At 37.6% G+C, this 26,760-nt stretch overlaps 2 protein-coding genes and 1 pseudogene across 2 annotated transcripts; all 3 read left to right on the forward strand.

The window, feature by feature from the left end:
* Positions 1-7,238: 7,238 nt before the first annotated feature.
* LOC113360212 lies at positions 7,239-8,317 on the forward strand. Its single transcript, XM_026603747.1, has 2 exons — positions 7,239-8,046; positions 8,112-8,317. The coding sequence occupies exons 1-2, from the start codon at positions 7,239-7,241 to the stop codon at positions 8,315-8,317; spliced, it is 1,014 nt and encodes a 337-aa protein (XP_026459532.1).
* A 1,536-nt stretch (positions 8,318-9,853) lies between these two features.
* On the forward strand, positions 9,854-13,550 carry LOC113360213 (annotated as a pseudogene).
* Positions 13,551-24,128: 10,578 nt separating this feature from the next.
* On the forward strand, positions 24,129-25,698 carry LOC113357801 (peroxidase 4-like). The gene is made up of 4 exons (XM_026601259.1): positions 24,129-24,391; positions 24,502-24,693; positions 24,818-24,983; positions 25,055-25,698. Exons 1-4 carry the CDS (start codon positions 24,185-24,187, stop codon positions 25,444-25,446), a joined length of 957 nt encoding a protein of 318 aa, XP_026457044.1. The 5' UTR covers positions 24,129-24,184; the 3' UTR covers positions 25,447-25,698.
* The last annotated feature ends 1,062 nt before the right edge of the window (positions 25,699-26,760 follow it).

Raw genomic sequence — 26,760 nt, forward strand, 5'->3', positions numbered from 1 at the left:
TGAAAGTGGTTTTCTCTTGGTCCTCCGGTGCTATCACAATCTGATTATAACCTGAATAGCCATCAAGGAAGCAATAGTAAGAGTGTCCAGCTAAACGTTCAAGCATTTGATCAATAAAAGGTAAAGGAAAGTGATCTTTTCTAGTAGTAGTATTCAATTTCCTATAATCAATACAAACCCTCCAACCGGTTTGCACACGAGTTGGGACAAGTTCATTCTTATCACTCTCCACTACCGTCACACCTGATTTCTTTGGTACTACTTGTACCGGGCTTACCCACTTGATGTCGGATATGGGGTATATAACACCCACTTCCAAAATCTTGAGTATCTCCTTTTTCACAACTTCCATCATGGGAGGGTTCAAACGACGTTGCGCTTCCCTTGTAGGATTTGCATCATCCTCCAAACGAATCTTATGCATACAAACGGCAGGGCTTATACCCTTGATATCAGCGATTGTCCATCCAATGGCCGTCTTGTACTTCCTTAGCACCCTTAGAAGTTGTTGCTCCTGTAATTCACTAAGCTCGTTAGAAAAAATCACAGGTAACTCTTCCTTGTCACCCAGGCACAATTACTTTAAGTGACTTGGAAGAGGTTTCAATTCTAATTTTGGAGATTTAACAATAGATGGTAAAAGTTTTTCATCACTGCATGGAAAAGAAATAAAAGAGATATTATGAGTTTCCGGGCATCCTTGTAGTGAACTAAGATCACCAAGGGATTCCTTGACTTCATTACCACACTCTACACCATTATCCATGGATGTAGTTAAAACGGTTTCCAAAGCATCGCCACCATTCAATTCAAACACTTGTTGTGCTAATGTATCCATAACATCAATAGATAAAAAAGAGTGGACGTCACTAGGATATCTCATCGTCTCAAAAATGTAGAAACGTATTATTTCTCCACCAAACTTCATAGTTAGCGTTCCCTTATCCACATCAATAATGGTTTTCACCGTTTTCATGAATGGACGCCCAAGTAGCAATGGAAGAGATGAGTCCGGTGAACCTTCATTCATCTATAACACACAAAAGTCAGCTGGAAATACAAGTTGATTAACCTGCACAAGAACATACTCAACAATACCCATTGGGTAAACATTAGAGCGATCGGCTAATTGCAAAACAATTCCAGACTTTTTAAGAGGACCAAGATCAAGTGAATTATATATGGACGCAGGCATAACATTAACGGATGCACCTAAATCTAACATTTCTTTGTCAAATGTAGTGTTACCAATAGTGACGGGAACGTCAAAGCTACCCGGATCCTTGCATTTCAGTGGGAGTTTATGTTGTAAGATTGCCGAAGCATTCTCTCCCACACTTAGCACTTCATTACCTTTAACACCTTTGCATACTTTGGCATTTTCTTTATAGCATCTATGAGGGGTATGTTCACATGAATCTTCCTTAACACGTCCAAAATCTCCTTTTCTAGTTCCTCCATTTTGGACTTTGCAAATCTGCGAGGGAAAGGTAAAGGAGGAACATAAGTAGGAATATGAGTTTTAGAGTTATGAATCGGTACCTCGGTTGTTTGGGGAATTTCATCCCTCTTTTCCTCCAACACCGGCTCCTTAAGTGTTTCCACCTTGCCCGAATCAGTAACTTCGGGTTGCACAAGTTGTGTACCGCTTCTCAACGTAATTGCATTGACACCCTCTGTTGGGTTAATAAGTTGAGAAGGGAGTTTCCCACTATTTTTTTATTTCAATTTGTTTATCTCAATCTCCATGGATCCCATTTGTGTCTGCAACTCCTTAATAGCGCTCTTAGTCTCTTGTTGGCTCTCTTGAAACATGGTACCAATGCCTTGCATCATCTTTTGAAGTATTGCATCAATATCCGAACCTTGACCTTGCATTGATTGTTGTGGTTGCTGAAATTGTTGTTGTTTTGGTTGAAATCCACTTGGACGGTTGAAAGTAGGTTGTTGAACCGCTCCTTGCTTGTTGGCATAGCTAAAATTGGGGTGGTCTCTCCATCCCGGATTGTAAGTGTTGGAGTAGGGATCATACCGTCTTTGCTGATTTGGGAAGATAACATTAGCTTGTTCATTGGAGTCTTCATACCCTTGAGAAGAACTTGGTATCACCGTGGCTGCAACTTGTTGCAACATTGCTGTCAAGTTACCCATTTGTTGAGGAAGTTCCTCTACCTCGCTCACTTCATTTACTCTCCTTAAGAGCACGTCCGAACCACGACTCAAGAATTGTTGGGAGTTTGCTGCCATGTTCTCAATCAACTCTCTAGCTTGTGCCATCGTTTTGTTCACTAGTCTACCACCACCCGCAGCGTCAAGAAGATTCCTATCACTTGAATTGAGTCCTTCATAGAAGTATTGGATGATCATTGCATCGCTGAATTGATGGTGAGGACAGCTTTCCACCAATCTCTTGTATCGTTCCCAACATTCATATGAGGATTCTCCCACATTTTGCTTCATCCTGCAAATCTCTTTGCGAATTTGAGTAGCCTTGGATGCTGGAAAATACCTCTCTAGAAAGAGTTTCTTCAACCCATTCCATGTTGTGATACTTCCGGGAGGTAAATAACACAACCAATCCTTAGCATTATCCATCAAAGAGAATCGAAAAACTTTCAACATTGCACCATCTGCTTCAATATCCGCTGGAAGCATGGTCGTGACAATGGTGTGGAAGTCCATAAGATGCTTGTTTGCGTCTTCATTCACCATGCTATGGAACTTTGGTAATTCTCTAAGCAACCCCGGCTTGATCTCAAAAGTAAAATTTGATTGAATACACCCTTGTTGTGTATCCAACTTGTGAGAAGCCAAGTCCTTGAGTGTACGATTTGCATCATCAATTGCTTCTTCTTCTTCTTCTTCAAAAGGTGGTTCTTGTTCAACCGGTACCTCTTGTTGTAACTCTTCTTCCACTACTAGCTTTTGTTCTTCGGTTGTACCTTGACTTGGTTGGAGTATTGTGCCTCTTCGAGTGGCTATTCCGCACCTTGGATAGTTCCAATCTTTAGAAGACAGGGATTAGGTACCTGAAAACAATTCTCACAAACAAGTAAGAAACAAGACAAGAAACAAAAAGAAAATATGGAAGCAAAAATACTGAAAAGAAACTAAAAACTTAATAACAAGCCGATGCCTCCCCGGCAGCGGCGCCAAAATTTGATCGGTTGTCAATGGACAAATATAATTTCACTTCCGTACTCAACTACAATAATGTAGAAAGTGGTAGGAAAGAGTTCGTATCCACATGGAGACCTTTGTTGTTATGCAATTTTCGGTTTCTAAGATAACCAAGGAGGGTTTTTGTTTTAGCAAATCAAATAAAATAAAGTAAAGCAAAGCAAATAGTTGGAATAATCAATAAGGAAAAGATATTGGTCATGAGATAGTATCATTCACAAGCATGTATTTTTCATCATTGAATAGAATTGAGAATTTAATCTCTTATTTATTAAAAGTCCTAGAATACCTTGATCGAAAGAGTATCCCGCTAATTCCCTATTTTCATCACAACCACATTAAAAGATGCATATGTGAATTTTTCCTAGAAAGCAACCCAAAGTGTAAAAGCACAATTAAGTTTAACTCCCTAAAAGCTTTAAGAATTATGGAATAAGACTAATCAAAGCAAACAAACGTGTAAGAGCACTAATTTGTTTTAACCAAGGTTATGATTCATATGTGACTAGTAGGATCTATCACTACAAGCACTAACCACAATTATGCTACTTAAAATCAGGGAAAAACAACTTTTACGTATTGAAAACCCTAATATAGCTCTAGAGATGAAAGCAAATCGGATTGATTCCGGACTCAACCAATCAAACAATCAAATCCTAAAACACTATAAACCATGAATCATAAACAATAAAGTTGAGACAAAACTAATCCATAGAATCAAATAACATGCATTGAGAAATCAACTTTTATCCCATAACCAACAAGTGTATTTAGTTATTCATAATAATGGAGTTCATCATTATCATGATCAATAAAATAATAAAGAAGATGAAAGAAAAGCAAGCCCTAGAAGTAGTTTTCTCCAAAGCTCCAAAATGAATAATAAAACGTGATCTCCTAAAAGTTGTCAGAGTCTTTCTTTTATATCCCTTTGCTTCCCAAAATTAGGTCTAATCTTCAAAGTCCATTAGTTGAAAATCCACCAAGCCCATATGTGAGAAAAACCCATGTAGAAATCTTGCCGAAAATATGTCACCGGAAAACTGGTAAAGTGGCCGGAACTTGACCGGGAAAGTCGTCGGTAAAGTCCACCCGGTCACATGTCAAACTGGTCAGATCCTCGAGTCAACTCAGTCAAAGTGACTGAGTCAGGAGCGAGTCATAGTTGGGTCTAAACCGATTCAGCTAACTGACTGGTGTAAGTTCTGTCCAAGGCCATTGCACATGCCAAATCTAATCTGCAATCATTGCGCTTCATCTCTGCAGCTCCATCTGCCAGTTCTTTGGTGCATACTTATTTCAGCTCCACCTGCAATTGCTAACCACTGCCAATTCCATCTCCCAACTCGAATTGCACTTGCACCTGCAACTTAAATTCCTTGCATCACCATCTTCTCTCAGTTTCATTATCTCAGTCCATGACCAACTGCAGCACCAGTTCCATCTGAGCTGCAACAACATCCTCAACTGCGACGCATCGTTCTCTACCTGCAATATCTCAGTTAACCACAGAGTCACCAACATTCCTTCAATGCACTACCATTACTCAACTTCAGTATCAACTTCTTGTTCACCACAGCAGCTGCTCAACTCAATCACCGCACCTGGTCCATTGCAGTAGCATCATAAAGTACAGCTCCAATATCCATGGGCAACAACCATCACAACCACTCCTGTGCCTGCAATCGACTGTCATCATACCAAACAACATTTATCTTCCAAGCTACATCTAACACCATGACATTCCCTGGAAACTACACACACAAACTGCAGCTGCAACATGCCTTCATCTCTTGTAAGAAGCGTACAATCTCAGCTTCCATCTCAACTGCTTCTACCAGCTCAACTCTGTTGTAATGCAATTTCATAATCCCATTATCAGGTCTAACCCCATGAACACCATCACCATCTCAGACCCATCTGTATCGGTCCATGGCAGTAACATCTTCCTTCAAATTCGAGCTTCATTTCAAGCACAAACCCCACTCCATCTCAGATAATTATCACCAACTGCAACAACTGGTAAAACTAACATTTCTTCCATTTGTTCACTACCTCATATTCATGACCACCAACAACAACCAATTACACCCCTACAGTTCATTATCAACAGCTGTAGTTCATGCCTGCAACTCCACTGAAACCAGCACCACCACCAATTTCTCTTAATCAAGCTACTCAAACATCACCAGCTGAGCACCACTATTAGTCTTGTCACCACCAGATTCTACTTCATTGTAGCCTTTTTCTTCATCTCTTTCTTCCCCTGACCTAACTCACCACCAGGACCAAAAATATCAACCATCTGAATCATTTCAAACCCTAATTCGTAAATCAACAGAAAACCCCTCTCTGAGATCTTAAATTTCACACCTAGACATTCACAAATTCGAGATTTGTTTCAAAGTTTCAAACCCATCTTTCTTCCCGTGATTAAACCCTAACTCTGTGTTTCTCCATGTTCTTCTCTTCCGACGAAATCACTTAGCAGAAAACCACCACGATAGCTCTCAATCGATCATATCTTCGATCTGATTCTCTCAGCAGTAACAACTTCTTCTCAATCTCCCTGAGTTTATTATCACCACCAACAACAGCATATCTCTCGGTTTCAGACTGAATAATGAGAAGAATTACAACTTCTCTGAATTCTAAATTTGTGTAGGAAGTGGAATTGATATTGACACCCGGTACATTAGGATAAAGGACACCCAGTTCATTTATGGCATGTCAGTTTCGCAGAACTGACTGCCTACACTCTTCCTTGCTCAGTTGTCAGTTTCGGGGAACTGACCGTTCGTTCTTCGCCTACTTTGTGCAACCTTAGTCAGCTCCAAGTATAACTCGCCAGTGAATTGACTTTGTTTCCTTTACGCTCCAAATGGACGTTTTCTCCTTCTTTTGCTCCAAACGACTCCAAAATACCTAATAACTCAAATTCAAAATAAGATACATAATTTACAAGAAAAATAGCAAAGAAAGCATAAATACTAGATATAAAATTAGGTGTTTTAGACACCTGTCAAAAAGCTATACAAGAAATCTCTCACCGATCTCTTAATCGTTTTCTACACAATAAAATTCTATAAGGCCTAATTACCTATTTATATAGGTTACAAACTTGGCCACCAAGAATCCTAGCCGGTTTAGGAAACCCCTTCCCTAAATAACCACGGCTAACTTTAGGAAATAATAATTAGTCTTCAATAACAGGAAATTCAGTCTTTTGAAAAAACTTGTGGCTCTTGGGCTAAGATGTTAGATATACATGACGAAACCATTAACTTTTCAAAACTTAATTGCTGCAAGTTAAAAGTTAGGTCTCAAATTCAAAACATTCCAGCGGCTGTATTGTTCAAAGGAAAATGGTTATCCATTGAGTGGATTCATAATGCAGGTGTTCAAAAAACTCAAAAAACACCTAAGATAAAATCGGTAATTGTTTGTTTAGACAATCATGATCAAGTTTATGATCTGAGACAGTCAAAAGTTACCATGTTGAATTCACAGAATCCGGAACATGCAGATGAAATTTTGAATAAGGCTAATCTGCCTCCGGAAAATAAGCCAGCAATTAACACGGGTTCGACTGCTTCTTATTTTTCAAACGCTTCTAATTCAAATCCTTCGGATTGTACGGTGGTAAAAAAACTAACTAAAGTCTGGAGAAAGGTGGCTGATATTCGAATAAGGGGTGCACATAAACAACCAGAATTTGGAGCAAGAACCGATTGATGATATCTCTATTCCTTGGGTCACAGTTAGGAAAAAAAGGAATAAGTCGATTTTGACAAAAATATAGGTCTATTTATCGAACACCCATCAATGAATAACATCACCAGAGAAATCGTGGATAGGGATTTGACGACTTCAGTAAACATGGAAATTCCCTTAACCGTGGATGGGGACGGACTTGATAATTATGATGCTGTAGAGGGTTTACAAGACATACGGGAAGAAGATAAAATTGATGCAGTGAATTTTACTTGTGAAGATGAAAATTCAGATGTTGAGGTAAGTTTCAATCCGATTGCCACTAGGGATAATTTGGTTTGTTAATGGAACACAAAATTCTCAGTTGGAATATCAGGGGTTTAGGGAAGGATAATAAATTAGTTGCTATAAGGAATGCAATAAGAAAGAATAACCCTAATATCGTTAGAATTCAAGAAACAAAGAGAGAAATTGTTGATGATGCTTTAATTCGATCTCTTTGGGGTAGTAATAGGTGCACTTACGTTTACTTGGCATCTGAGGGTGCTTCAGGTGGGATTATTGTGATGTGGAAGGAGGGGGTTGTGCAGATGGAGGATCATTTACTTGGAGCTTTTACTATCATCAAGTTCAGAAATCTCACAGATGATTTTGTTTGGGTGTTCACTGTTGTTTATGGTACATCGGATGCTGGGTATTATAGCCAATTTTGGCAAGAGCTGAGAGATATTAGATTGATTTTCGATGAGCCGTGGATGCTTGGAGGTGATTTTAATGCCACTTTGAGTGCAGATGAAAGAAACAGGCCTGGTGGTGGTTTGGCTAACAGGAAATCTTTCAGATCTTTTGTCAATAGATATTCTCTAATTGACTTACCCTTGTCAGGTGGGAGATTCACGTGGACGAACTCTCAACAACCACCTCTGTTAATCAGGCTGGACAGATTTCTGCTATCTCCTGAGTTCAATTCCCATTGTCCTGCTCCAATTCAAATGAGACTAAACAGACCTATCTCGGATCATGCACAAATTATGCTTTGCTGCAATTCAGGTGACAAGGTTAAATCACCATTCAGGTTGGACAATTTCATCTTATCTCATCCAGATTTTTTGGGAAATCTAAAAATTTGGTGGGATATTCTTATTTTTACTGGTAAGCCTAGCTACATTTTTTCCAAGAAATTGCAAGCGGTTAAGTTTTTTATCAAAAATTGGCAGAAACAAATTTTGGTAATTTAAAATCTCAGATAGACAATTTAGAACTCAGTATAGATGTGCTTGACAATCTAGAAGAGATTTCTGGTTTGACTGATGATGATGTGGTGGCAAAGGAACAAGCTAAACTTCAACATACGTCTTTGTCGCTATCTTTAGCTAGGAAACTCAGTCAAAGGGCGAAGGAAAGATGGGATAAAGATGGATAAAGGAATTCAAGTTACTTGCATCAATTGGATTATTTTAAATACAAGAAGAATAGTGTGAATTGTTTAAATATTAATGGTAATTTGTGTTTTGATAGGTAGAACATTGCTAAGGAGACATAATCTTTATATGCTTCGCTTTTCACGGAGAGTCTTAAGGTTAGGCCTAGCTTTGATAATCTCGATATGCCTTCTTTATCTGTTATGGATAGTATTACACTAGAAAAAGAGTTCACTGAAGTGGAAGTCAAGCAAGTGGTTTATCATTTTGGGGTGAATAAAAGTCCGGGTCCAGACGGCTTTACAATGGAATTTTATAAGCAGGCGTGGGAGGTAATTAAATTTGATTTAGTGGTGGTAGTTAAGGAATTTGAGTCTAATTATACTTTGGATTGGAGAATCAATTGCATTAATATAACTTTAATTCCAAAATGTAAAAGTGCAGTTTCACTTCACAATTTTAGACCCATAAGTCTTATTTGGAGTGTGTATAAGATCATTTCTAAGTTGCTAGCTGAAAGGATGAAGATGGCAATACCATACATTATTCTAGAATTCCAGGGTGCATTTGTTCATGGTAGGAAGATTCAAGATGGAATATTAATAGCTTATGAACTTATTGATTCAAGATTGAGAAGTCAAGAAACCGGTATCATATGCAAAGTGGATATTGAAAAGGCGTTCGATAACTTAAATTGGGGTTGTGTGGATACTACGCTGGCAAGGTTTGGTTTTGGTTACAAGTGGAGGAGCTGGATTAAATGTTGTATTACTACACCAAGATTTGTTGTTTTAATCAAGGGTGAAGCAACTAAAATGTTTAGAAGTCAAAAGGGAATTAGACAAGGTCATCCGATTTCTCCATTTTTGTTCATTCTAGTTGTCGAGGTACTCTACTGATGTTTTAATCAGCTGCCAATCAAGGATTAATTTCGGGTTTCAAGGTAGCGGAGCAAGGTACAGTGATAACTCAACTTAATTTTGCTGATGACCTTATAGTTTTTCTAGATGATAATGAGATTCAGGTGCAAAACTTAAAGAACCTCCTTATAGCTTTCGAAAAAAAAAATTTGGACTGAAAGTAAACTTCAGAAAAAGAACAATTGTAGGGCTCGGGCAGTTGCATAATGGTGATGCATGTGGGGAGATTTTGGGTTGCTCTTCTACTCAATTACCTATGAACTATTTGGGAATCCAACTAGGCAGTAAGTCAAAGTGAAAAATAGTCTGGAATGAGGTGATTCAAAAGTTCCAACAAAAGCTAGATGGATGGAAGATGACGTATTTATCAAACGGGCAGAGGTTAGTTATGATACATAGTGTGTTAGCTAGCTAGCCAGTTTACTACATGAATTTATTTCAGATTCCAAGCAGTGTAGTTAAAGAACTTGATAGAGTTATGCGGAATTTCCTTTGGGGCTCGAGTGCAACAACGAGAAAAAGAAGTTGGGTTTCATGGTCGAGAGCTACACTTTCAAAATGCAGAGGAGGTGTGCGGATAAATAAGTTGCATCTTGTCAATAAAGCTCTTCATGCTAAATGGATTTGGCGTTATGGAAGCGAGAAGCATGTTTTGTGGAGGAGAACTATAGCGCAAAATTTGGAGGAATAAACGAAGCATTGTTCCCTAATAAATCAAGTAAAACTATTGGTCGGAGTCTTTGGATGGGTATTCTAAAAGCTAGGGATTTCACTAAATCTGGCATGTCTTGGATTATAAGGGATGGGTCTGGTATTATTTTTGGGATGATGTTTGGGTAGGTGAACAGACCCTTAGGAGCCGATTTCCTACTTTATTTGTAATATCCAAAGACAAAAAAACTCACGGTGCGGGATAGGGTGTCAGATCAAGGAGCATGGGATTTACAGTTTGTTAGAGCTTTGAATGAGCTTGAAATGCAGGAAGTAATACAGCTGCTACAGGTAATTGGCTACCCTACTTCTACTCTCGATGTTAATGCTACAGATGATAGACATTGGAGGTATGGTAACAGAGAAGGTTTCACGGTGTCTTCTGCTTATTCAGCTCTTGATATTGATGTATTTATTTCATTTCCGGACAAACAACTTTAGAATCCTAAGGTACCTCTAAAAGTTTCATTTATAGTTTGGACTTTATGTTATAATGGGGCTCCCACTTTAGATCAACAATATAAGGCAGGTACAGTTCAGAATCCTAATTGTTTACTGTGTGGTGTTCATGAGGAAACAAATAATCATCTTTTTTTACATTGCAAAACAATTTTTGAGGTTTTGTCCTATTTTGTGAATAGCTTTGAAATCAGATGGGTTCTTGCAAGTGATATTAGAAGAACTTTGTGGGAATGGAAAAACAAGAAAAGTAAGAAGAGGCTTAAACGTTTGTGGAGTTATTTGTCTACCAAAATTTGAGTAGGCATACCAAACAAATTATAATGGAGGTTAAGTCTTTGTTATACAATTGGACACAACATACGAATATTTTTGCTGGTTTCTCTTTATCCACAATTATTTGTAATTGGAATGTTGTTATATACACGTCCATGTAACTCTCATTTGGTCACTTTGTCACCGCTTTAGTGATATTGAACCTTTTAATATATTTTGCTCTTTGCCGTCAAAAAAAATAAATTGTTAAGACTATTTTTCTGTGTAGAATGAACACTCACATTTAACCCATCGAATTTATTATTATATATATATATGTAAGTTAATGTGAAATTTGATGGTTGAAAAATACTTTTTCACCACGTTGTTATGCACTCGAATGATTGTAATATTTTTTTTACTCAACAAAGATAATTAAAAGATTAGGAAATCTCAAGCCTCAAACCCGCATACTAATTAGATATAACCACGCAGACCAGGTTAAGGCACAAAAAAAATACCCCTAAGATTTTTCAGATGGTCACAGTTCTTAAACCAGATGCTTGTTATAATTTTAAAATAATTGTTGGAAGTTAAACCAAGATTTGGTGATTTGGTTCGTGGATCAACTGCTGCAGTTGACACAGTCAAATTGGATCAACATATGTTGTTGATACACTGTGCGATATTTGGAAGTTGGAGTTAATTAGAAGAGAAAATTGTCGGTTGCTTGTTTTATAGTTTTATTATATTTAGAGTTTCTTTGTATTTCTAGAAGTGTGCTTTATTTAGAGTTTGTTTATATTAGGAAAGTACTTTGAGTGATTGTCAAGTTTGTGAGACTATAATTAGGCTAGTAAGGCATGAGAGAATGTACACCAAACTGATTATCAATGTAGTCGTTTTTATGCTTCTGTTTGTGCTCTCCTCTCTCTTACTCGATCCTACATTTGGTATCAGAGCAAAGTGAGAGGAAAAGGGAGGAGAGGAGATAGAGTTAGAGAATTGTGCGAAGTTCAAATTGTTTAAAAGCTGCGTTAGGGTTTGAAAGTTTAAGAAGAAGAAGAGAGAATTGTTTGAAGGTCTGTCGTGTTGCTGTGTTGGTGTGTGTCTTCACCAAGGTTCCAGAGTTAAAAAAAAAGATGATGAAGAGTTGTTATTGTTTTTTCAAAGGAGTGAAGATGCTGTCACGAAAACAAGGTTACTGATTTGTGATATGTTGGATGTCGAGCAGTGTTCGAGTTGAATACGTGTTATATATATGTTGCGTGTTCAATATGTCACCACTAAGGAAATTAGTTCAAAGCTGGGTTGTTATTTGTTGGAAAAAATACAGTTTTATGTGAATAAAAATTACTAATAAAAAGGTTTTTCCAAAAAATAAAAACACCTTCCAAATTTTATCTCTTAGTTTTTTACGGGATAAGTTTACCATATATTTTTTGGATTTGGGTTAGGGTTTTATATATGAAGAATTTTTTTTATTGCCGATATATATAGAAAAACCTCTCTGATATCCCCGAGGGTTTTTAGTACTTTTTCTTCGTTTTTCGATGTTTGATACGAGGGTTTTTTAAGTGCTAACGATTTGTGAGTTTTCCGCTGCCAAGTTCTAGAAGGACAAGTTTGAATGTGCTATTCAAGCTTGTTAAGTTTGTTGTATCTTGGAGGCAGATGTACCCGTAGAGGTATAGCATCATCTTTTTCAGAGTGTAGCCAGTCATTCTTGTCTTAAGGACAATATGTTGAACATGCGCCTCAATCTACCATTACCGTTTTCTTGTTTCCATGGTGTTTAGAAGGATGTTCAAGACATTAACAGTTGACTAAGGAGACACACAAAAATCAGATAAGTGCCTCTTGTATTATTTAGTTGTTTGATTAATTTTTAATTGTTATTCTCCAACAATCTTAAGACAATTTTTTTTTATTGATAATAAAAATTATAAACTGAGCAATTGTGCAAGGGTTTTTGGTTCACTTCTAATGTGTTTGTGTAGACCCTCACTTGAACGCTGATGCTGGTACAGTGTCCCCATTTGAACATGGGGAGGTTTTTGTTCTTGATGATGGGGGAGAGGTTGATTTGGATCTGGGAAACTATGAGCACTTCTTGGATGTTAGACTTACTAGAGACAACAATATAACCACAGGAAAGATATATCAGTCGGTGCTTGATAAAGAAAGGAGGGGGGATTATCTCGGAAAGACTGTCCAGAAAACAAAGCCTACACAACATAGTGTACGAGAATTGCGGGCACTGGGATTGACTCCTCATTTGTTAGCATGTCGCTCAGCTCAGGTCATTGGTGCAAGGAAAAAAATTGATATATTTTAGTTATTTTTCAGCCTCTGTTGTTGCCACAAAAGTGAAACTATCACAGTTTTGTCATGCGGTGGATAATATTCTTAATGTCCATGATGTCCCAAACATCTGGCATGTTCCTCTTTTGCTGCAGAACCAAAATGGCCATTTAGCCATTCTAAAACAACTGGATTGCCTAAGCAATGCGATACCCCCCAACTTAGAGGAGTGGACTACAAGAGCAGAGACTTTTGACAATCTAAAAATTCTGTCAGGAAAGCGCTAGTCGGGAAGTATATTGGCCTAACAGATTCTTATTTGTTTGTTGTGAAGGCCCTATTGCACACCTGTATTGCATGTTCGTTAGGGCCATCAATTGACTGGATTGCAGCTTCAGACCTTGAAGATGCTACGGCTAATTCTGCACCAGAATCTCATGCTGCTGCATGGGAGACTCTAAGGTCCTTGATGCATGGAGAGGGGATTCTGTTTATGCTGCTGCTGCCTCATAATTCTGAGTACAAACCTTCACCAGGGTGGATTATCATGAGAAGGGTGAAGACTGGCTATGAAAGTATAAATTGAGAGGGAGTCTCACCAGTTGGTGGAATCTATCCGGCATATCATGTCGAGTGCTCCGGGGTGACTAATCCAGTTGGGGATCGTCTCTTGAGAATTCCTACGATTTCCAGCGGGTCAATCTGATAATGCTTGTAATAAATCAAGTCAGTAAAGCTGTTGAAGCATGTGTTTATTGTCGGTGTTGAAGCGTCCTCGTCTTACAGAATCATTTGATGGTCATGGATTGTCATAGATGCAACCTTAAACACCGACTTGTATGAGAGTGATATACTGCCTTTTAGTGGAAATGCAATACGAGTTGAGGACGAGAAATTCTGTGAGGTTGAATGTACTTAAGGGGTACAATTCTGTTTCAGTTTCTCATAATTGAATACCTTGCGAATTTACTTCAAAAGGAAAATTATAGTATTGCCGATTCTAGTCTCTCACGCAAATAAGTGAAATGTTGCTCCAATACATCAGAAATAGTATTCTCAGTTTGGAAGGGGTAGGAGGGTGGAGAATGTATCTTCACCCATCACAGCAAAAATATTCTCCAGACGGTGCAGCACCATCTGTTTTTGATGATGAGTACACGCAGCAACCACCTCATGTTTACACTCAGCAAGGTGCCCATTCTGGTTATAGTCAACCTGCTGCTCATGAAGCACCTGGATATGCTCAAGGTGGTCAGGTTGGTGGTCATGTGCCATATGGGACTACTCAAGCAGGTTACGGTGAGCATCCAGTTCCCAGTAGTAGTGCGGGCTACCGGTATCCTGGGACTGTTGAAGCTAGAAACAACAATTATCCTTATGAATTGTTTGATGATTTTTCAGCTTAATTAACAATTAATCTCTGTGTTGAATCCCTGACTTGTGCTTGTATAAGCTATGCTAGGTGCCACACAGGAAACCACATAAGATCTTGTTAGTCAGGTAAATAAATTGCGTGCAAAGATGAGGCGATGGATGCGGGAACTGGAACACTAGATTGTGCCAATGAAAGTGAGTCCTCCATCATGCGAAAACATACCTGGCAGTACGAGTAAGTTAATTTACAATGCATATCCTCATGCAAAGGTGCTAGGGAAATCACGTTAGGCTTAACAATTATGTGACTGTCTTTAAGAAGTTACTTAAGTTTGTACACCTTTAAAGTGATGTTTTGTGCTGAGAATTTCAACGAAAAGAGATGAGGATCATTTTGTGATGATTAGTTGTTGTACCCATTGCTGCTATGCACTATCTCAAAGCAAGAGGTAAGCCTTAACTAATTTTAAATCATCTAAATGTGGGGGGCTGTTTGTCATAGGAATGCTTAACGTGTTAAAGGCCTTTTGGCCAGTTTGGTTGCAAACGTACATATAGAATTTGCTGGATATTGATGCATATTTTGAACTTTGAATTTTTGTTAAAAATTATTGCTTGTGTGCGATTCAAAGGATGCTGAGTTTTGTTGAAAAATAACATATTGCTGGATTTTTCTTTGTCAAAGAAATCAAGAAATCCCCTTGACTTGTTTAATTCGATGCACCGCACTGCTGATAGCATACATAATGTTAATTAATTTGATTCCGACCAAGTTTGTCAAGAATTCGCTATAGGTGGAGGTGCTGATATCTATGATCTATATTCCTCAACTGTGACAGTTCGCAGAGATATGAGATTAAGGACCATGCCAGGCAGCGGTGATCCAGAGAAAAAAGGTAATCAGAGATTACTTTGGCTTGTTTTTTACAATACAGTAAGTTTCTTTACTGTATGCGTTAATTGGGTGTAACTGTGTAACGATACATAAGTAGTCGTAGTGGTGGTATCCTTGAAGGGTTGATCAAGATGTGAGACAAACTACTAGGTAAGAAAACATGACGTGTACCTTATACAACCGGATTGTATATATATGTTAGTGAATAATGCATATATTTCGGTATTCCATTGTTATATATTTTACAACCACTAAAAAATTTCAGATTTTGAAGATTTGGCAGGAAACTAATGTGTTTTGACGTGGTCTAAAGGATCAGTAAGTAATCAAAAGAAATTTTGAGGAAATAGTTTCTGTCTAACGTGTTTATGTGTTGTAAAAAAGATGTGCATATCCGCATTTACCCTGGGAAATCACCAGGATGCTCTGACTAGAGGTCGAGAGATTGGAATGCATGAGGTACATGTTTAATTACAAATATGTGATATATATTGCACTAACCTTAATTTTGAGGTAGCTATAAAGAAAGTACTAGTGAATAGTAATGTGATATTTACGATTTGACTGAAAGACCGAGTTGATTGATATGATCTAAAGGATCTAAGTGAACCAGAAGATATTCTGAAGGAAATGGTCTTTGTCAAACTCGATGCGGTTAATGTGTGTTGTAAATGTGCAGTATAGCAGGCGTATACAAATACACTAGTATCTCAAAAGAATTACCGGGATGATCTGATCAGAGACTTGCAATACGACTTGCAATACTTGAGGTACATCTTAAATTGTGTATGTAATACATAATGTACTGACCTTAAGAGATGTTGTTGTTTCAGGCTATGTAACAATCTTAGCCTATGTGTGTATTCTCTTAAGGAGTGTCTGTCTAAGGAAGTCCTTAAAACAGAAAAGATGAACTTGTATATTGAAGAAATCAAAGTTCGTGTGCTTTAATTCAAGCATAAGAAGAAGACGAATGATTACTAAGATGCTTCTTAGAAGATATTCCTCTGTGACCGAAGCCTGTGGCCATCATTGCATAAACTCAATTGACTATGTGAGTCTAAAGTAAATGAGCAATGACAAAGTCTAGACATACTCGGATAAGGCTAATTCGGTAAGGAAACTATACTCTTTAATGAAGTAATTTTAGTTGATTCGTGAAGTCAAAAAGAGGTCTCAGTAGACATGTAAAGTCAAAAGAGAACCTCACAGACTTAGGGAAGTCAACATAAAAATTAGTGGTCCTTTGACGAAAGGATTTTCTAAAGAGATAGTTCGTAATTATACATCGAGGGGGAATGGGACTTAAGCTCATATAAAATAAACTTGCCATGAAGGATACTCAACCTTGCTGACTGGAGATCCCAAGATCAAGGTTTCGAATGAGACAACTAATTTATGGCGGGTAAAGGTAAACACTATCAGAGAATTATATTCTCTGTCCCTTTCCTATGGTGTAGATGTGATAGTGTGACTGCATGTGAAGGGTGACTTTTAATAAGTCTTAATGAGTTCCATAGTTTCAATTTAAGATTGAAGTGGGGTGTAGCAGTGAACACTCTTAATGGAACTCACCTATCTGAATGAGGAAGTGGGTCGCTTTCTATGAGAATATGAGCTAATTCTCTAGAGCATTCTGAGAAACAAGACGTCCAGGGCCAAAATGGACACAACGGCGGAGCTTGGCAGCAACCGTGGAGATATCATGTGTGGTTGTTATCGCGAGTTACACCAAATGTTAGACAGTTCAAGACCTAATGGACACTGGCTAATAAGTAGTTCGGGTAACCTCTCACTAAGCAAAGGTTCAAGACCTTATGGACACCTATGCTTATTCGTGATATTTCTTGTTTTCCGTGTTTTATCGTATTTTTATTCATGTGGGGGATTGTTGGAAAAAATACAGTTTTATGTGAATAAAAATTACTAATAAAAAGGTTTTTCCAAAAAATAAAAAGACCTTCCAAATTTTATCTCTTAATTTTTTACGGGATAAGTTTACGATATATTTTTTGGATTTGAGTTAGGGTTTTATATATGAAGAATTTTTTTTTTTGCCGATATATATAGAAAAACCTCTCTTATATCCCCGAGGGTTTTTAGTACTTTTTCTTCGTTTTTCGATGTTTGATACGAGGGTTTTTTAAGTGTTAACGATTCGTGAGTTTTCCGCTGCCAAGTTCTAGAAGGACAAGTTTGAATGTGCTATTCAAGCTTGTTAAGTTTGTTGTATCTTGGAGGCAGATGTACCCGTAGGGCTATAGCATCATCTTTTTCAGAGTGTAGCCGGGCATTCTTTTCTTAAGGACAGTATGTTGAACATGCGCCTCAATCTACCATTACCGTTTTCTTGTTTCCATGGTGTTTAGCAGGATGTTCAAGACATTAACAGTTGACTAAGGAGAACACACAAAAATCAGATAAGTGCCTCTTATATTATTTAGTTGTTTGATTAATTTTTAATTGTTATTCTCCAACATTATTAAGGGCTAAGGCTATCGCTGGCAAACATGTTAAAGATGGGTTTGTTCGGATTATCAGCAAGTCGAGATAAAAGAGGAAACAAACTTGTGTGCAAATTTCTGATGATAATTGTGAAGAAGGCGTAGGTCGAGAGTTCTATAAACAAGAAGAGAAACTAGAAGCGTTTGTGTGACTAGTTGCGAAGGACTAGGGCTTGGTTTTAGACGTTTTTGATAAACAAAGGAAACTTGTTACTGCTGACATGAATCTGTAGCTTGGATACAAAGGTAAGGTTTGAGTTCAGTTCTTGAGCGAGATATGCTGGCATAAACTGTTGATTATTGGTGATCAGATTTCAGTTGGACGTAAACAAGGATGGTGACCAGAGTTGGTGATTAATGGGTTTATAGAATATTTTGAGGTCAGGAAGGAAAGTGGCTCGTTAGTGTTCTACTGACGGTGGCTGATCGAAGTATCTTAGGAATTGTGTTTACGGCATGATATTGATGCCGAGAAAACATGGAAGACGATGATACTGCTGCTGGTATTGATTGGTGGAAAGTCATAATGATATCAGTTGCCATTATCGGTGATAGAGATCATGAATATGGAGAATGAGTGGTGAAGACGGAGATGTTAGGATGAGAACCCGCAACACAGATGGTTTGGGTTTGAAGTTTTCGGCTCAAGTTGGTATTAAAAAAAAAGGTGTTGTTGAAAATTTGTAACAGTATAGGAAAAGACAATCACAGTTACAGAATTGTTACAGAAGAGTTGTTACAGTTTAACATAAGTGTAACAGAAATAAGTGTCACAGTTAATGACAGTAACAAAAGTGTTATAACAGTGAAAGAGTGTGACAGTTTCTGGCAGAGACGTTGCAGAAAGCAGATTTGAGGTAAGAAGCTTTGGGTGAGTGGTTGATTCAAAGGGTTAGGTTATTGATTCGAAATAGACACAAGAGAAGATCAAAGTTGGTATTGCAGTCAGGGAGGGCTGGTACAATTTGATGAAGTTGATCGAATTCAACGACTTAGAATGACAAGGAAAGTTGGGTGGATATGTTTGAGCTTAAGGGAGGATGGTAGGAGCTTAAGCTAAAACATGTTAATCTGAAGTGTGGTTGAAGAGTTTGTGGGAGAAACTTGGAAATCCTACAAAGTGTGGCAGACTTTGTAAAGAAGACAAGATTGTGAGACAATCTTGAAGAAGTAAAGAAGATTGAAACAGTGAATAAAAGAGAAGTAATCACCAAGGGTGATGTGTGAGAGAGAACAACAATAGTGGGTGAAAATCCCATGAGTTGTGATTATGAATATAAAGCATGTGCTTGAGAAGAGACGTCACAAGGGTGTGATCTTGTTGAGAATTGAAGTAATCCCAGTGTGGGGATTTGAGACGAGAAGTGAAGAAATTCCAGTGTGGAATTTCAAGAGTGTGGCAATCCTGCATGTAAAGTAGGTAAACAAGAGTTGAGTGGATGAGCTACAATGCTCGATGATGAGTTTGTTTTTGTGTTTGATTAGCAAGTTGTATAGAGCACAATGAGGTGTTTCTAGCTTGCTAAAAGGTTTATGTTCCGCTGCGATGAAGAAGAATGTGAAAGAAGTTTGTGATTAAATCTATGTTATGATAGCAGTACGAAGTGAGTGTTTGATGATTGTTGTTAAGCAAATGAAGAAGATTTGTTAGCCGAGTTACAATTTGAGTTGCGGTTTGTGAATTGAGTTTGATAATGATGACGGAATTCTAGTATGAGAAAAGACAAGAACGTGTTAACGTTTATCAATGGAAGAAGGGGAATAGAAAATGATAAAATACAAGGACGTGCAAACGTTTATCAATGGAAGGAGATTTACGGAATTCTCATTGAATGATATCTTGGTTTAAGGGAGGATGTTGGAAGTTAAACCAAGATATGGTGATTTGGTTCGTGGATCAACATATGATGTTGATCCAGTCCAAGTGGATCAACTGCTGCAGTTGACGCAGTCAAGTTGGATCAACATATGATGTTGACACACTGTGCGATATTTGGAAGTTGGAGTTATTAGAAGAGCAAGTTGTGTTGGTTGCTTGTTTTAAAGTTTTACTATAATTAGAGTTTCTTTGTGTTTCTAGAAGTGTGTTTTATTTAGAGTTTGTTTTTATTAGAACAGTACTTTGAGTGATTGTCAAGTTTGTGATACTATAATTAGGCTAGTAAGCCATGGAAGAATGTACACCAAACTGATTATCAATGTAGTCGTTTTTATGTTTCCGTTTGTGCTCTCCTCTCTCTTGCTCGATCCTACAATAATGTGAAAGCGGAATATAACCACCTTACAACTTAATAGCCAATTTTTTTTACAAAGACTGTCCGAGAGAAACTAGCAGTGGCAAAGAATGAAATGCAAAAGATAAGCAATTAGGTAGCATTATTGTTTATGGAGGTCCCTTATATTGGTAAGAAAAAATTAGGCAAAACAAAAAGGGATGTCTCATCTAGTTTGGTATGAATTTGTTATAAGTAGTTGTCTACATTTTCTGACCCATGCAATTACCATAATATACGATCATATACCATGCATCTTCCGTTCAAATACTGATCGATACGAACAGATTTAAATCGATTCAGTGATCATTCTGTCGGTTCCAGTCCATTCTGCGTGGGTTCCATGCAATTACCATTATTCAGGCATATATATGGCATGCATCTTCATGTTCAAATACTGATACTGACTTAAATCAATTCAATCATCCCATTGGTTTCAATCTATTCTGCTCTTCTTTTTCTTAATTTCGTCGCAAATGAGCTTGGTGTCGTGGGATCCATAATGCGATGTTTGGACGCATAATTGTCGAAACTCCAAACTCGTTCACATTCGAAAAATCGGTAGGTGTTGTAAGATAACAAAATGTCTCTATTAATCAAGCTAAAAGATGAAACATTAACACTATGCTTTTAACTAATCAAAGAATTTGGTCCAAAAATTAGTTAGTAGTGGGTGCACCTTTAATTTACCAACTACTAGTCTATGACTTGAATGCATGTGTGTAGGCTTTTCTTTCTCTTCACTAGCTTTATTTGGTTTTTGATGCATCAATTAAGCTAGAAAAAGTCTAAACTCTGAAAAGTAAAAAATAATAGTTGAAGCCTATAAAAAGATCTGGACAATTAAACTACACGTCAAAACGAGGTTGACGGGCGCTTAATTATGTGTTAAAGGGTTGATTAGAGTCGATGTAATTTGACTAGATGTAATTTCATTTTAAAATCAACATGTTTACTGTCCCATTACCCGACTGACTCCATAGAAATGTGTACTCTTGATAAATTTTTTCCCCACCGACTTGAAATAGGGAAGAATTACTCTCTGTTGATGTTCGGGTATGTAGGGGCAAAATATAGCTTAGCCCATATGAATGTGCCAGAGACTTGGCATGAGAGTGCGGTAGTATCTCAAGAAGATTCCGGAAATAGGAGTTTTATTAGCTGTACTTTACTATATGTTAGCTGTCATCCACAATTTAAACACCTATATAAAGAGAAGGGTATGAGAGAGAAAATATGATCAAGAGGGACACAATTTAGAGGAAGACACATTTGTAGAAAGAGAAAACAGAATTTGTATTATTATTATTATTATCTTCTTCTTCCTTCACAAACTTAGAGCTCCAAACATTCATTAATGGAGTCTCAATGTAATCCAAATGTAATTTCAACAATCATAGTGAACCCTAACCCTGTGGATGTAAATCACATTGATCGAACCACGTAAATCTTATGTCTTATTTTACATTTCCATCATTTTTATCTTCATTTTCATGTTAAATAAGTTTAGATCTAGAAATTGTTAAAGGGGTGTTAGTTTTGGGATTTCCTGCAACTACATTTTGGCGCTAGAAACCGGGAGAGAGTAAAGGATTTTATTCTACCTGCAACAAATCTTACCAGATCTACAAAGTTTCGGGGAGAAAAATGGAAGTTTCAGTTGAAAATTTTCATGTTCAGGAGAAAAAACAAGAGGCAAACCTTTGAAGAAAATGAAGGAATGTGAAGATATGAATAAGAGGCTGGCGCTGTGATTTCTATCACAAGCGAATATCAGCACAGATAGTTCGAGCTGCGGTATTTTCCGCACATTTTCAATGAAATGCCAAGGACGAGTATACGAACAAGTAAAAAACATTATGCGTTAATTTCCCGTAGAGGCTGTTCAATAGTTGGTTAAGGCGGTAGACTGTGCGATCGTAGTCGCCCGTTCGAACCCCACCACATGCACTTTTTTTACTATTTCTACTACAGGCGAAGATAAGGATAAAACTTTGCAGACGTTTAGTTATTTCACATAAAGAAGTCAGCACAATTGGTGAAGAGGCAGGTCAGGGATTCAAGTCTTTCCCCTTGCACTTCTTTTTGTGGTGTGGTCATCAATTATTTCGCATGGTTAGTTCGCACAGGAGAGGCAGTACAATTGTGCGGTCATCAATTATTTTGCACGAGAGGGTTCGCATAGTTGGTCTTTGATTACTTCGCAGAGGGTTAGCACTGTTCGCACAGAAGAGAGATGGTGATTATTTCGCACAGTGATTTCGCATAGAAGGGTTGGCAGAGTTGGTTATGTGCGATACAATGCAAGTAGCAGGTCGTGGAATCAATTCTTCCCTCTCGCGTCTGTTTTTTCTATGCGACATTTATTATTACTTCGCGCTAGATTGACAACAACATCAAATCACATGAAAGCTAAGTACAAACAAAGTTTGGCACAGATGGTGAATGGTGTTGTGAACAAGCTTGTTGACTTGAGTTCCAATCTCTCTCCCCACACTCTTACTTTTTACATATTTTCTACAACTTCTAGGGAGAAGAAAAGAATAAGAGGGTGGAATTATGCGTTTATTTTGCAGAGAAGAAGACCCACAGATGGTTAAACAAGGAATATGCAAGAGACAGACACTCATTAATGGAGTCTCAATATAATCTAAATGTAATTTCAACAATCATAATGAACCCTAATTCCGTGGATGTAGATCACATTGATCTAACCACGTAAATCTTATGTTTTATTTTACATTTCCATCATTTTTGTCTTAATTTTCATGTTAAATAAATTTAGATCTAGAAATGGTTAAAGAGGTGTTAGTTGTGGGATTTCCTGCAACTACATCTTTTTTACCCATCAGTATCACAACTTCCCATATGTTGAGGGATGTTATGATAATACTTGCTAAAACACTTGATAAGTAAGAATTGATCTTAAGTGAAATGGTTAAGTATTGTTGTTCGTATTTCCCAAATAGTTGGTTGTAACGATGGAGCAAAATATTTTCTTTTGAAATGCCTTTGTCACAACGAATCACAAAACTAAATACTCTCTTAATTGCATATTCTGCCATGCATGCTTCACATATTAACCATTTAAAACAATGAAAACTATTTCAGGCTCTTGAAATAGTCACAACTGGAGGTCCTTAAAACTTCTCATTTCATCACATGCGTGTCTAGAATTTCAACATTATAATTTTCAGCAGTCAACGCCTAGTTGACCTCGACCAGGATAGCAACTCTAACGGACTGGTAAGTATATATCTACCTCGAGAGAGAAAGAGATGATGAAGACATATATATCCACAAATTTTAAAACACCTACTAGGTTATCTACAATTTCTCAAAGCGATAAGTCACTAGCTGCACTATAGTACTAATAGACAAGTCCAAACAATGTCCATTATTGTTATTTAGATTTGATGTGTTCATGTACCACAATCAATTCTACTTTGATTCTTCTTGTCTATCTTTCTGTTTTCCAGTCCCAAACCTTCCTTTTTCCTTTCTCATCTCAATCTCTCTTTTTTCCATTATCTTACGTTTGCCATGGTGGATTGAAATTATTGCATTATCGAGTTAGGTTGCGGATTAATTGCATGTTACCCGATAAACTATGCGAAACAGTGTACGTTTGCAACTAGTTCGTATAAATGATGCATAAGTTTAGCAACCAACTACCAATACTTCTATACAAGTACACAATCCCAGATACAGCAAAAGGCATCCAGATGTTTTATTTGTTAAGAACATCTAGAAATGGCTAAATACATGAATACAAAGAAAGACCGTAAACTCGGAGTTGAAAAATATTCGATACCCTTATAATGACTTGCATATACAGACATTTTCTTGGCAATTAGTAGGTGCAATACGCACATCAGTCAACGTTATGTTTCATGGCTTGTTTTCCAGTCCATGTGTTCGTGTTCAACAAAAACAAAAACCATTAGTACGCCCAATTAATATATTAAACTTTCGAATAAAGTAACAATAATTGAGAAATTTGGTAACTAAAATCCACTTTTGCTGTCTCTTCTCTTGGGTTAGTTTGGTGGGCATTGATCAGATTGAAAACCTCCTATAAATACACGTTTTCACTGCGTATATTCAACACAAACTCACAAACACTTATTGTCATCCGCTTCATTTGTAGGTACACCACAAAAAGAAGAAAGCAATGGCTTCCTCTTCCAAAGTACTGGTCCTCTTTATTGTGATACTGTTTATAGGAAGTTCTAATGCTAAACTCTCAGTAAATTATTACTCCAAATCATGTAAACATATTTTCTCTACTGTGAAATCTGTTGTTAGCGCAGCGGTATCCAAAGAACGAAGAATGGGTGCTTCTCTTCTCCGCTTGCATTTTCATGACTGCTTTGTCAATGTAATTTTCTTCTTTACGCTATTTAATTTTTCCTTTTGCCAGTGGATTTCTCAAATTTATTCATGGATTGACAGCTTTGGTATTATTGATTATCTCGTGTACTTTATCAGGGATGTGATGGTTCAATTCTGCTCGATGACACATCAAATTTCACAGGGGAGCAAAACGCGAATCCTAATCAGAATTCTGTGAGGGGGTTCAATGTTATTGATGATATAAAGACTGCAGTAGAGAAGGTGTGCCCAGGGGTAGTGTCATGTGCAGATATCCTGACAATGGCTGCTCGAGAATCTGTTGTACTCGTAAGTAGTACTCTGATCAGCTTTATGTTCTCATCACGAAGAAGAAAATAATAGATGTTGCCAATTCTTCCTATTGGCATGCCATCACTAATAATTTTTGATTCATATTTCATGTACAATTCAGCTTGGTGGACCGAAATGGAAAGTACCGCTCGGAAGAAGGGACGCAAGAACTGCAAGCAAGTCTGCTGCTAATAACAACATTCCCCCTCCAACGTCTAGCCTTTCAAATCTCATAGCAAGCTACAAAGCTCAAGGTCTCTCAAAGAAGGACATGGTTGCGTTATCCGGTATGAGTCTCTCACATGGTCGATCTTTCCTTCTCTAAGTTACAACCATATATTCATTATTTAATCAACAGGTGCTCACACAATTGGACTAGCAAGATGCACAAACTTTAGAACTCGTATTTATAACGAGACCAACATCGACAGTTCTTTCGCGGCTCAGAAACAGAGTAAATGCCCAAGGACTTCAGGATCAGGAGACAACAATCTAGCACCATTAGACGTTCAAACTCCAAATTCATTTGACAACAACTATTATAAGAATCTTGTCAGCAAGAAAGGCCTACTTCATTCTGATCAACAACTTTTCAACGGCGGATCGACTGACTCCCAAGTTCAAAGATACGCCAAAAACCCCAACCTCTTTAATGCTGATTTTGTTAGAGCCATGATCAAGATGGGAAACATTAAGCCTCTCACTGGATCTAAGGGAGAGATTCGGAAGAAGTGCGGTAGAGTAAACTAAGAACCAGTGCAAGAAATATGGGTGAATTTTCTTGGAGTGCTGTTTATTCTATTTTGTATTTCATAGTTTAGTTATTTCCTTAAAATTCCTGCGGCAAGTCTTAGTACTCGTAAAAGGTAGTCGGAACTTAAATATTTGCCAAATATGTTACAGCAAACTTGTAATAATTATGTTCTTATGCACTGGCATGTCATGTCAATCATTTTTACGAAGAAATGCTTTAAATAAAATTTTCAGAATTGGCCGAACTAACATTCTAGTTTTCACAATTAATCTGCAACCGATGTTAGGCATTGGCGTGTCGGACAGGTGTTATGACCCTGTCTTCCTTGATATGAAGGTTCAGAAACGAAATCCATTGCTGAAATGGTGAAAACTTAGCAATTATCTTTATGTTGTAGCAAGACAGTCATTACATGGTCTGAGATTCTTCACCAATCACCACCCAAATCGGCTTCCACAGGGGCAAGCACAAGCTAGCAGATAAAAGTATTTCATCCAAAAAGACATCTCATCAAAGAATTGGTAGATGAATGAGAGGGTCCGACATGCTAATGGCCGTACCGACATTGATATCGGCTATCACTGCTTTTCGAATCAACCTGGGGGATTTTCCAAGTTGACTCCATAGGCAGTGTTGGAATCAAGACGAGACAAGATATTGACAAGATATTATGAAGAAGAAAGGTTTTATTTCTCTTGCCGTTCTTGTTACAAAAGAGGCTCATATATAGAAGAGCTTTGATACAAAGGATATTTTGTGATCTCCTAACAAAAGTAAATATCTCTATATCTAGGTAAGTGAATATTTTGCAATATATACAAGAATATACATTTAATACCCAATACCCCTCCTCAAGTTGGAGCATGGAGAGTCGAAATGCCTAACTTGAGAAGAAGATTTTGGAATTGCTGACGTCCCAAAGCTTTTGTCAAAATGTCAGCTAACTGAGAAGTAGTGTGAACATAAGATGGAATAATGGTACCTCGTAGTATTTCATCACGCACAAAATGACAATCAATCTCAATATGTTTTGTACGTTCATGAAAGACCGAATTGTTAGCAATATGCAAGGCAGCTTGACTATCACAGTGAAGCGAGACTGGTTGTGGATGTCCTATACCCAGACCTCGAAGTAATCCTTTTAACCAGATAATCTCACAAGTTGTTGAAGCTAAGGCACGATATTCTGCTTCGGCTGAGGAGCGAGAAACTGTTGTTTGTTTCTTCGTTTTCCAAGAGATAGGAGAACCGCCAAGAAACACAAAGTGTGCAGTAAGTGAACGACGACTAAGTGGACAACTAGCCCAATC

Source organism: Papaver somniferum, chromosome 3 (assembly GCF_003573695.1).
Source record: "Papaver somniferum cultivar HN1 chromosome 3, ASM357369v1, whole genome shotgun sequence".
NCBI lineage: Eukaryota > Viridiplantae > Streptophyta > Magnoliopsida > Ranunculales > Papaveraceae > Papaver > Papaver somniferum.